The sequence below is a fragment of the Electrona antarctica genome, assembly GCF_951216825.1.
Source record: "Electrona antarctica genome assembly, chromosome: 5".
Taxonomy (NCBI): Eukaryota; Metazoa; Chordata; class Actinopteri; order Myctophiformes; family Myctophidae; genus Electrona; species Electrona antarctica.
The window spans coordinates 47,195,640-47,208,810 of NC_136810.1; the positions used below are offsets into that span (position 1 = coordinate 47,195,640).

Here is a 13,171-nt window from a genome sequence, read left to right on the forward strand (position 1 = left end):
GATTGCTTTTTGATTGCTGCTCCAATTCATTTTCAATGGGAGTCACATGGTTTGACCAAACCATTTTTGTTTGATGAGGGGGGGAGCAATCAGCAATCAGCGATCAAACACAAATGTTTGATCAAACCATGTGACTCCCATTGGAAAAGCATTGTGGTGGCCCAAACAAACAAAAAAACGACCAACGAACATTGCTTGATTGGTGTTTGGTACATGTGAATGAGGCCTGAGTGTCCTGGTGTTGTTCAGCTTCCACAATATATAGAGTAAATACAGCAAATACGACAATAGTTGCACCAGCTTGGATCAAATAAGGCTGTTTCTCATGTTTGTTGGACAAACAATGGTGAGGTAGAGGCACTAGCTAGTTCACATGTTCATCATGTTCTGTCTCTCCTACACCGTCTCCCTCTCAGCTTTCCTACTGTCTGTCTCTCCTACACTGTCTGTCTGTCTCTCCTACCCTGTCTCCCTCTCAGCTCTCCTTCTGTTTGTCTCTCCTACACTGTCTCCCTCTCAGCTATCTTACTGTCTGTCTCTCATAAATCGTCTTTCTCTCAGCTCTGCTAGAGTCGGTGTCAACAAATAAATAAGCGATACTTCTCCGCTGACAGGTGAGTTTGTGTTATTTAACATCCACTTGAGAATTCTCATCGCCTAGGGCGGATGTCCAGGTCTGCAACGCTGTACTGAAGTAAGTACACACACAGTTTTCCAAATTGTAAACCCAACTCTAAAAATCATTATTAACAATATAACATCAATTTCTCTCCCCGGAAAAGTGTCCTCACAATGCCTTGTTCTCAATTCCTGTATACTTTTAGGGACGTTTGGCCCTCAAGAGTATATCAATATATACTTACACACTATATAAATGCACCATTTACCATTTTTACAGTACATCACTCACCCAGTGATATCTTCTCTCCAGAGTCGGCAGGCAGCAGGAAGACGAGCAGAGCCAGGGTGGAGATGAGGACACAGGGGATGAGCAGGTTGAGGCCGTAGTACAGCGTCCTCCTCCTCATCACGACCGTGAAGGTCACGTCAGGATAGGGCTCCTTGCAGCAGTCGTAGAAACGCTCGTTACGGCGGCCCGGGACCTCTGGACGCACACACACGTACCCACACACACACACGCACCCACACACACACACACACACACACACACACACATTCAGACAGATGAGATCGATAGGCCGATAGAGAGATCCATACACAGACAGACAGATACATATAGAATATATAGACAGACAGACAGACAGAGAGACAGACAGACACAAAGACAGACAGGCAGACAGACGGAGATAAGACATAGATATATCATTTGTAGTATTATATAAGGAAATGCAAAGTCATATTCTTGGTTTGTGGTTTTTAACATTACAGACTGAAGGTGCGCATGCAGTCGACTTTTAATCATTCTCGCTTGGCTCAAAAAAAACTACTGTCCCTCTTCCGCTGGAAATTAATACTAATACTAATTCTAAAAATAATATTTGAATATATCCGGTATTCGGGCCACTGTTTAAGGCCAATATTCGAATTTAATTTGGGAGGAATGTCAGCCCTGGCAGGTCCTAGAGGAATGCAGCAGGACCGGGTTTGAAGCCGACGGTCACGTGTGATAATGGTCCACTGGCTTTTAACTGCTGCAGTCGCACTGTAATGTACGGCTTCCACTTCATTACGCAGCAGTATGCCAATAAACACATCCTCCCCACAGCACCAGCACCCAACACACGCACGCACGTGCACATGCACACGCACACAGAAACACACACACACGCACGCACACACATGCACGCGCGCACACACGCTCGCACGCACCCACACACACACACACACACCCACAGAAACATAAAATACCCCCTCCGGTATCTTTAGCTGTGTTCAAATGTTTAATGTTTTCCTGTGCCTGTAGTGTTACACATTGATTCCAGAGGCACCATAGACTGTTTTTTTTCTTATATAAATAAGTGCATTTCTAGTGGGAAGTAAAACGAATAAAAGAATAATAATTAAGCTCCATTTGAAACAGTGTTTGGCTCAAGGTACCATTCTTCTTCCTGCAGACAGGCTCACTTTGAATGGACCTGCTGGAGAGGATAATAGTCATAGAGCAGGACTAGTCTGAATGGTTGCCATAGCATTTCAAAACCACAAAACCGTGTGCAGTTTACTGAGGAAATTAGGAGGAGCTGCAGGAAGTAAAACTGGCGGGAGGGCAGCTTTAAATAAATACTGTACATTTCTCCGTTCCGTTTCCAATCCAATCCAATAGTCAGAGGATATTAATACAATCTGGGAATAAATTTCATACCAAGAATTTTCTTCACCAATGTGTTTATAAAGGTGCCTACTAACATATCCCACATTGGTTTCTATTCAACCACCCTAGGGGAATTTTTGACAGCTGCTGAAAGTTGGGGTACCATCAACAACCAGTATAAGGCAAAATGTTCTAAATTGTATTGTGCTGTAAGTACCATGTGACATGTCAAACTAGGGGGTTTTCATGATTCTGAATCCATTCCAAGCATTTGTTTTGCACGAAAAACACTCCTTGGGCTAAAAACGGCCATAGCCATCATCACCAAGCCCCCAGTAAGGCTATCCAACGTTGAAGCTGCCACTACCTACTGGCGAAATGTGGAATTGCAGCACTTTCATGGAGGTGGACGGACGTTCATGACGTCACGTGCGTAAGCCCGGGCGTCAAATTTGAGGTCCGGGGCTAGGCTAGGCTAAACTTCCGCTCGCTCGAGCCATTGAGTTATAATTGTACTTCCGGCAGTCTTCCGGGTGCTTCAAAACGCCACTGAGCAACTTCTATTGAAACGAATAGCGAGGGGGCGGGGCTAACGCTCCGGTTCGGTCTCTATCCTTTTATTACTCTATGATCATCACTCACAAATGAGGTCAGCACATTCAGGCACATTTGGGCAAGTGGTTATGGCCAAACTAGGGGTCAAACTAGGGGGTTTTCATGATTCTGAATCCATTCCAAGCATTAGTTTTGCACAAAAAATACTCCTTGGGCTAAAAACGGACATAGCCGTCATCACAAATGTGATGAGGTCAGCACATTTGGTGAGCACACAAGTCAGCACACAAGTGGCTATGGCCGCATTTAGCCCAAGGAGTGTTTTTCGTGCAAAACTAATGCTTGGAATGGATTCAGAATCATGAAACCCCCCTAGTTTGACGAACATTTTGCCTTATAATGGTTGTTGATGTAACCCAACTTTCAGCAGCTGTCAAAAATTCCCCTAGGGTGGTTGAATAGATACCAATGTGGGATATGTTTAGTAGACACCTTTACAAACACATTGGTGAAGAAAATTCTTGGTAAGAAATGTATTCCCAGATTTGACATTATTCTGATAATATTCCCTGACGAATAGCACATTTTACGAAGTACTGCAAAGAAAATGTGAAAACTAAATACACTGTATACCGGCAGGCTAATACACATAAAAATAACAGCAAAATCACACCGCAAAAATAAACAAAATAAACAACAAGGGAGACGCATCACTGACGAATACAAGACGTAGCAGCGTCAGTAGACAGTGAAACAAAAACAACATAGACCAGATAAAAACAGGATTAAAAGCCAAGATATAAATGTGGGTCTTAAGGCAATCTCGCCTAAGAGGAGTCTCGATGGTGGGGTCCAGTTTGATATGGGAGGGGGAGCGTTCCATAATGTGGGGGCTACAACAGGCTCGGTCAGGCCCCGGAAAACTATGAACCATTTCTTTTCAGGCAAACATGTCCACCGTAAGATGAACCTAAATAGGTTTGAATGGGGTTTCTAGGTGTAAGTATGTATGACTAGTAGCATGCCAAAGTTTGTGCTATTGCCATTGAGAATGCATTGGGCGTTTAAGTTAAATACTGGGGGGTCATATTTTGACAGCATAAACTGCCTGTCATCATTTCAACCCCCTCCTTATTCCAAAGCCCCCCCAGGTACATTATATATTTAAACTATTTTCAGCAATGGTACAATTATTTTTTCAGTGGGTAGATCTTGTTGAGCTTGTCATTTTGAAAGTAGATCTCACGTCATAAATGTGTGGGCACCCCTTCTCTACATCATCATCAAACATCATGTTCATTCTAAGGACACTGCGGGCCCTATTAAGCAAGACGAAAAACCCATGCGGTAATACAGATTTCGCCCTCGCTCTGCGCCTTTTCGTATTATGGAAGCCGTGGTGAGCGCTCACTCATATGGAATACCACGTTCCTGCATAATTTAGCATTGGGGGAGTGTCCATATGTTAATTATTTTCGCTTTGCGCTATTTTGCTATTAAGCCCCTTGACCTAAAAACACTCAGCGCATACCGATTCCGCCTGGGTCTGACCACGTCTTAAAAGAAAAAAGCACTGTTTGATTTTACACTTGAGCGGCTCTGGAGTGCTGCTGGAGTGTTGCCATGTCTGTTTATTATAAGCGGCTTCTTTTTCTGCAAAGTTGCTTGTAAATATTGGTAGTTGTGGTTGCTTTTCTTGTTTCTAAAGTGCTTATTTAGGCTTTTCTCCTAATGTTGTTTAAACCAGTGATCCTCACACAGCGACATTCCCATGTCAAGGACCCCCAGATGAATGCATTTGCCCAACTAAGCCAGTGACCCCCATGACAGATTTGTGTTTTTAAATGTTTCAATAACATTTTTCAAAAATATTCCACAATTGAGTACCACAGACGAAAAACAGTCTAAGTCCAAATTTCAGACTGACCCCTCCACGAAAAGGCCTCGTTGTCCTGAACCCTTATCTATCATTTATATATTATGGATCAATAGTGTGGACTTAGACTGTTATTCGTCTGTGGTACTCAATTGTCACTTTTTTCAAAGATTATTTTTGAAAATAGCAGATCTACCAGCTCACAATGCATCACATTCATTCATTAAAACAATGAACTCTGACTGCAGGGGGATATATATTTATAATGATCATTATAACAATGTGCAAGAAAATATGTAAAAAGAAGGAAGAACTTTATTCATTATTTATTTGTGGATCAAAATATGCTGGAAATTTTAATGTGGTGTCATTAAAATTAATCTTGATATGGCAGACTCACTATCTAGAAAATAAAAACATGGCACTTCATTTAAAATAGGTTGCAGACCCCTGTTATATGCGATTCTTTAGGGAGTATGTTTATAGACCTATTTACTTGTTTCTATGAGACATGGCAACAGCAGGAGACGAGCCTTCTGGATCAAACGTTCAAACGTTGAGATTGAAAAGGGTCATATATCGCTCATTTCTCAACCTTTAAAAAAAATTAAAACATCTCCATAATCACTGGGAAGTTAGCTTTCATATGCTGTATCACACCCGACTCAATTCTTCTTCAATAAAATGCTACGAGCGAAGACCATAACATTGGGGCCGCAGCAATACGCATGGCGCACGTATGGCATTTCAACTCATTCCTTCGTCGTGACTCGAATGAAATAAAATAAAATAAACGTTATTTTACTGGTGTTTTTCAATAGAAACAAATAAAGAGCGTGTGTGCAACAGTCAGTGCATATACGTGCATGCACTATAGGCTATATTTCCTCCTTGTCGGGATGGTGAGCTGAGCTCTTCACAGCCCGTTTGTCTTTCATATTATTCTTATAATATTTGATATTATAAACACTCATGGTTCTCTCATTTCTCAACCGTTTTTTAAAATGTAAAAATCCCCATATTCCTTAGGAATCTTGCTTTCATTCGCTGTATGGTACATGGTTCTATTTTTATCGAATTAAACAATATCAAACGAACTTGTATGTTCGGGGGTTAGACGATTCTGGGAACATTACGCATGGATTGCCAATTTGCCAGCCAATGCTGCGTATCTACTCGCAGTTCCATTCCGATCTGAAAGGTATAGGTAGGTGCCATTTCAAAGTCTTAGTTATTCATTTATGAATCAAATCAACTAGAATAAAGATTTTTACAGCTGCTTAGAACAGAAACAAATTAAGTGATGATGTGCGTATATCTCCCTCCCTTAGCATATGGCTGCGCCGCTGTAATGACTTTCCAATGAAAACTGCAAGTTACTTAACAAAATAGAGACATAGGCCTACAAGCTATGCACATCATGGCTGTGACAGCTTGAGGATCTGTTCTTTTGAGGCATAAAGGTGACAGCATGCAGTGCAATATGAATAATTAACCCAAATGTGACAAAGTCATGTCATGTCTATGGTGCCAGTCTGCAGAAATGTAATACCACTTGCCGAAAATGGCGCATTCCATGAGGACATCAGCTGGTGTCGTAAAGAGAATAGTACGGACATGTTCATTGGGTAAGCCTCAAAACTCCCTGAAACACTCCCATGACTAATTCAAGGCCGTTTTGCTCACACCACGGGGTGTCGAAAGCGCTTCTTACCTGGCCCATAATTGTAATATGACATTGCACCCGCCCCCACGTCTTAAAAACTGTAAAATTATATGTAATTAGATTCCACTTGCTTAATAGGGCCCTGCGTCTCTTCAAACGCCTTTCAACTTCTTACTGTTGCTGATCTAAAAACAGAAGATGATTCTACTGTTCTGCTGTCTGCGTTGTGTCTGTCAGTTAAAGATGCAGTCCAAAGATAATGTACACACACACACCAACAAATGCATTTGACAGAAAGGATGAGACATAGGGCTCCATTTTTGTCACCGCTAAACACCTTGGGCCCTATTATGCATGTCTTAAGTACCAGGTCTTATTACTTAACTTAAGACCTGGAGGCGTGATCAATGCCATTTGGCTATTCTGAGTGGCCAAACAGCATTGACCACGCCTCCAGGTCCTAAGTTAAGTCATAAGACCTGGTACTTAAGACACGCATAATAGGGCCCTCATCCCTAAACTTCTTTTCCTTGTTTTACTATTTTGCAAAACATTTTTGAATAGTTAAAATGGTCAGTCTACAAGCTCACAGCGTGTCAATGTAGATTGGCTAGTTGAACTCAAAAATGTTTTTCAAAATAGTAAAAAAAGGCAAAGAAGTTTAGGGATAAGGGGTTTAGCGGTGACGAAAATGGAGCCCTTAGGCTGTGCTGCTGGTCTCACAATCATCACAGTGAATAAAACTGGTATTACAAAGAAACCTAGCGAGTCACCATCAATAGCCTCTCAGCCAAGAACAATTTGAGAATAGCAATTCAACATACGGGTGGAAAATCAACTGTACCCAAGTACCAGGCACACGTCTAGTGAAGAATATGCTAAACCAAATAATAAGGCAGGACAGAGTATGACCCACACCAAACAGAATAAGTTAAAGGACTACTTCACCACTTTTCAACCTATCTTCATACAATTGGTCCTCACTAATGATCATGATAAAATACCACAATTTGTTTCTACTCAGTCTGTGTCTCTGTGGGCAGTTCAGAAACCCGTCCACCAGTGACATCATCGATGGGGAATCCAAGCTAATAGAAACTGCAGGCTTTCTATTCCTGAAAAACTGCAATGCGAAAATGGAAGCCATCGTTCTCACGATAAAAAAAATCAAAATATATATATATTTTTTTAATCTTGTTTTTAAAGAAATTGAACATATTTTCTTTCAGAAGACTTTTTTTTTTTAAATTTCGACATCCGGCCTGAATGGGTTAAGTATGGTACAAAGTACAAGATCAAACCAGCAGGAAACCCAGCGAAGCCCCTTTGATGTGGTCTCATCCATGGCTCCACACACACCCAGCTGTGTACCATGGCAGGGTTTTATACAGTGTTGTTGCTGTCGGGTCGGGTGGAAACCTCACGACCAAAACGGCTAGTTTTTCAGGATTCTGATTCTAAAGTAGCAAATAAATAGCAGATCTACAAGCTCAAAACGTGGTGCGATGTGCCACGTTTTCAGATGCTACTAGATGCTACTATTGTCTGTTGCCGTGGTATGTTGACATGGATCATTCATTTACGAAAAAAACATCAATATGGAGATACAAGGTGTGTGTGTGTGTGTGTGTGTGTGTGTGTGTGTGTGTGTGTGTGTGTGTGTGTGTGTGTGTGTGTGTGTGTGTGTGTGCGCGTGCGTGCGTGCGTGCGTGCGTGCGTGCGTGCGTGCGTGCGTGCGTGCGTGTGCTGTATGTATATTGGGTGAGCATGAACAGAAGGAAATATGTGACGCGCTCAGCTCACTGTGATTTTCAATTTAGCTGCTGTGAATGGACCATTGGATGAGCTGTGTATCTGTGGAGGGGGGTCCTCTCTCTCTCTCTCTCCATTCCATATTATGTCTGTCACTGGTTTGTACAAATGGAGGCACTTTGCTTTGGGGAGCAGACCAGGCTAAACTTTGGTCATTAAACAGGGAGAGGGACTCTGTTTTACTGGAATGGCTGTGTACAGTCAGTCTGCTGTCTGTCTTATGCTGTTACCCTTTACAATGTCTGTTCTAATGTACCCAATGTCTCTTTACGTCAGCATACAAAGATCCGGTTGTCCAGAACCAGTCCAACCAATATTGTTAATGATCTACAGTACTATCATTGTGTGATGTGTGTGTGTGTGTGTGTGTGTGTGTGTGTGTGTGTGTGTGTGTGTGTGTGTGTGTGTGTGTGTGTGTGTGTGTGTGTGTGTGTGTGTGTTCCATGCTGATGTAAGACCAGGATAAGCAGACCAGAGTTCGTAATATAATTGCAATTTGCTGCCTGAGATCACTGTAAGTAGTGAGATACACACACACACACACACACACACACACACACACACACACACACACACACACACACACACACACACACACACACACACACACACACACACACACACACACACACACACACACACACACACACATTGGTTGGACTGGTGGTTCTGGACAACCAGATCTCCGTATGCTGACGGATATGCCCATATACTGTACAGTATAGGGCATAGGGTATCCGACCAAGTCGAAGGTTATAATAGTTTGGAATTAATTCTGTATTGGCCATATATGGAGCGTGTCACGAGGCGTGACTGACGAACTGACTGACGGGAGATGCAGGAGATGCAGGTTTTCATAGTAAACTGTGCGTTATTGCGACTACAGTGTGTCGTTATTGCGACTACAGTCGCAATAACCTTGGTAGCACCGCGGTTGCAGTCAGTTGGTCCCATATATGGACGGGCATGTCCATTGCGGTCGGATCTCCAGATCTGGACAAGCGGGATCTCCACATAAGCCTATCTGACCGACTCAGTCAGTACCCTCCCTAGCCTCGGTACCCAGGCTTTTATTTCTGTTCGCGTTCGGCTCAATAAATGAAAGCCTGGGGGAACGTGACACATTTCCTGGTCTAGGAGAGTAGGAGTGGGAGTGAACTACAGTGCAGAGGGGGCGTCGCTTTCCTCCTCTGATTTCTACCAGGGAGGGGAGGGGCGGAGGGGGGCAGTGGGGGGGGGGGCTCTGTTCGGTGAACCAATATTCTCCAGCGGTTGCTCCAAGCGCGCCCCTCTAGACCAGAAAGCAGCTGGCTAGGCCAGGCTAGTACCATCCCTAACGTACACTAGAGTTCTCAACGGGCCGGCCTGGGCCATGGCTCAGTGGTCCAGGCACCTTGGCTGGTAATCCAGTCTGGCAGTGTGCCGCGGGTTCGACTTCCGATCCCGACGGCCTTTACTGCATGTCTTCCCCCCATCTCTCGTCCCATTTCCTGTCAGCCTACTGTCTGTCCCTCCATAAAAAAATATAAAATAAAGGTGAAAGCCACAAAAAAAAAAAGAGTTCTCAACGGGCCTGACAAATAAGGCCCCTAACTGGGCCCTAACTGGGCCAGCTCGAACAATTACCATAATTTAGGCCCCAAAACCCTGAAAAGGGGGTTATTATGCGCTTAATGTCCTCAAAGTCAAGCTTTGAACTGAGCAGATTGGACTTTCTGTTCTAGAGATAATGATTTTCGATTTTCTAGTGGGTTTCGTGGGGTCGAGTAGGGTCGGGCAGAATTTGAGAACTCTAGCACGCACAGACACACACACACACACACACACACACACACACACACACACACACACACACACACACACACACACACACACACACACACACACACACACACACACACACACACACACACAGCAGGGTCAAACACTGGCTTCAGCAGCAGAAAGCTTTAATTACTATTGGCTTAATGATGGAGAACACAAGACAGACCCTGTAACTGTATGTTCCTGCAAAGTGCAAACACACACATCCTTACACACACAGGAGGTATATAGAACCCCCACCCCACCTCCCCCCCCACACACACACACACACACACACACACACACACACACACACACACACACACACACACACACACACACACACACACACACACACACACACACACTAATTGAATTGTCTCAGTACTATACCTACGAGGTCCCACTCTCCGTTGGCGATGTAACCCGTGATGTCCGCCTCGACCATCTGCAGATCCAGAGACCAGCCTCCGTACGTCCACGAGCCAAACTTCAGGTCACAGCGTTGGACGTCGAAGGGAAACCAGCGCACGTCGATGTAGCAGGTGCTCTTAAAGATACCTGGAGGACCAAATGCGTCGTTAGTACAGCTGTTACAAAGGGAGTGTTTTACTTTGTTTCATGTTCAATGTTCTCGGCTCGAGATGTTTAAATCAAGAGCAGAGTTATGAAGTAGGCTCTGTAAATAAATATTAAACAATATATAATGTACCACCGTGTGTGTGTGTGTGTGTGTGTGTGTGTGTGTGTGTGTGTGTGTGTGTGTGTGTGTGTGTGTGTGTGTGTGTGTGTGTGTGTGTGGTCCAAGCAATGACCAATAACCTCTTTTGTACTTCAACGTACTCACAGGCCTTTAGATACACCATTTTAGAAACACTGGCTTCAGCAGCAGAAAGCTTTAATTACTGTTTAATTAAAAGTGTCTGTTACTGTAGTTACAGTTTAATTAAAGTGTCAGTGGTTGAGTGTAACTCAATGACAACCTCAGTCAGCACTCAGCAAGACGTCTCTCGTTGGCAATAATCAGTGATCAATATAATCATTTTAGCCCTGGAGTGTTATTCTCAGAGGAGCAGCACATGGACGCAGACAGCGTGACATTTGGCACGGAACCAGCCGAGCTCAGGTGGACTGGGGAGGGTATAGGGTTGGCCTGCCCTCAGCATTTAGCTTCCAGATGTTAGGCTGTGTGTGTGTGTGTGTGTGTGTGTGTGTGTGTGTGTGTGTGTGTGTGTGTGTGTGTGTGTGTGTGTGTGTGTGCGTGCATGCATGCGTGCGTGTGTGTGTGTGTGTGTTGGTGTGTATTAAACCAGAAAATCATAACCCCGACCTGACCTCTCTCTCTGTCTTTCTATCTCACACACACGCACGCACGCACGCACACGCACGCACGCACACACACACACACACACACACACACACACACACACACACACACACATTTTATTTAACCTTTATTTAACCAGTAAAAACACATTGAGTCTCTTTTGCATTACAAATGAAATGACATACGTCCTATTGAGACATCTCCGCCTCACTCGTTTCACCCCGATCAATCACTGGTTTGACATAACGACACAGCTAAAGGTCATACAGAGAATTTACTGGGCTGTGAGGACTGTCTGCCCCCATGAAAAGATACACAAAGACAGCTTACTGTTGGAACACAGATATGCCAAATGTGTCGATCTCAGAACAGGTTTTGAGCTTGTAGGTATGCTATTTGTTTTTATTTGAATTCTAAAACGTTAGGTTTTGGTACCGTTTTACTGAGGTTAAGGTTAGGAATGAGGTTAGGTTTAGGCATAGTTTACTGAGGTTAGGTTTAGGAATGCCAGGCAGAGCGGTTCCGCCGGCTGCAGTGTACGCCCGAGGCGACTGTGTTTTGAGGCGAGCGCTGTGGAATTGGACTGAGCTCAGACGCATGCTGCCTAAATGCGTGTGCAATGGCATTTTATGTACTTTAGACAGTTAGATTCACAATGCTGCAGTATAAACTTTTCTATTGTTGGTCAATATTATTAGCTACCTAGTACGAACTAACATATTCTTGTAGACCAGATGTCGGCAAACCTTTTTGAAATGAAGTGCCATGTTTTGATTTTCCATATGAATGACTCCACACCAAAATAAAATATTTCCAAGATATTTTCATTGTCCATATAATAGTACCCAGGCGCGAATAGTTCTTATAACGGCAGTGGGTGCCCCCCCCCCCCCCCCCAGCCCCCGTAAAGGTGCAGACTTGTGTGCCTATACGTGACACAATGACCAGGGTGAGGGGAGCTTCAGTCAGTGGGTGCTATTTAGGTTCCTATTGTGTCAGTGGGTGCTTCAGCCACTAAGCACTCCCGGAGTCGACGCCGCTAATAGCCTATTTTTTCTGAACATTGTAATGATCTATCTAGACTATCTAGACCAGACAGTGGCCTTGTAGTTAGAGTGTCTGCCCTGACACTGGGAGGTTGGGGTTCGATCCCCCCTGCTTGGCACTCAGCATCAATGTCTTGGATTGGGGGGTCAATTCAACTAATCAAATGATTCCCGAGCGTGGCACGGCTCCATGGGTCAAATGCAGAGAACACATTTCACTGCGGTAACGTGTGACAAATCGTATGACAAATCTATATAGAGTCTGGCACTACACCTTCCAAAATCTGAGTAAGGAAGCTGCCATTTCTGTTCACAAAAATATATTTTAAAATATCTTTAGAGCTTATTTTTTCCATTTCTGCTAAGCAGCAAGCTATGCCTAGATGATTTTGATTTATATTAGGACAAATTTGCGCGACTGTAAAAACAGAAGTGGGGAGGAGGCTCCACTGCTTTATATTTTACTCATGACTGTTTGATGGAAGCATTTGGAAAAAACAGTCTGGCAACGCGATATCTCACCTCCAGCAATCTCCCACCTTCCCGCCCCCCAGAAAGAGTTCAGAGTTTGAATGAATGTAAAATAATGTCCAGGGTGTAATTTGCATACAGATAAGGGGTCATAATTTACTACATATTTACTACATGAGACAGAATCCTCTGTCTCACACTGTGTGCCAGTGATCACCCTCCCCTGGCACTCATGCCTAAGGTTACCCACCGTTGTTCTAGAGAAAAGAAAAGCCCTTACTCCAGGCACACTCGCATCATGCCAAGGATATATATAGACATAACAGGATTTTATTTTCTCTAG

At 43.7% G+C, this 13,171-nt stretch overlaps 1 protein-coding gene across 1 annotated transcript in view; it reads right to left on the bottom strand.

Annotated features, from left to right (window-relative positions):
• Nucleotides 1-13,171, bottom strand: part of LOC306924012 (neuronal acetylcholine receptor subunit alpha-7-like) — a gene marked incomplete at its 3' end in the record, with an annotated part of 74,407 nt that overhangs the window by 12,671 nt on the left and 48,565 nt on the right. Inside the window, exons 6-7 of the mRNA XM_079502355.1 lie at nucleotides 10,378-10,545; nucleotides 911-1,105 (exon numbers count right to left, since the gene is read on the bottom strand). Coding sequence (XP_079358481.1) covers nucleotides 911-1,105; nucleotides 10,378-10,545 — 363 coding nt within the window. The remainder of the gene's footprint in view (nucleotides 1-910; nucleotides 1,106-10,377; nucleotides 10,546-13,171) is intronic.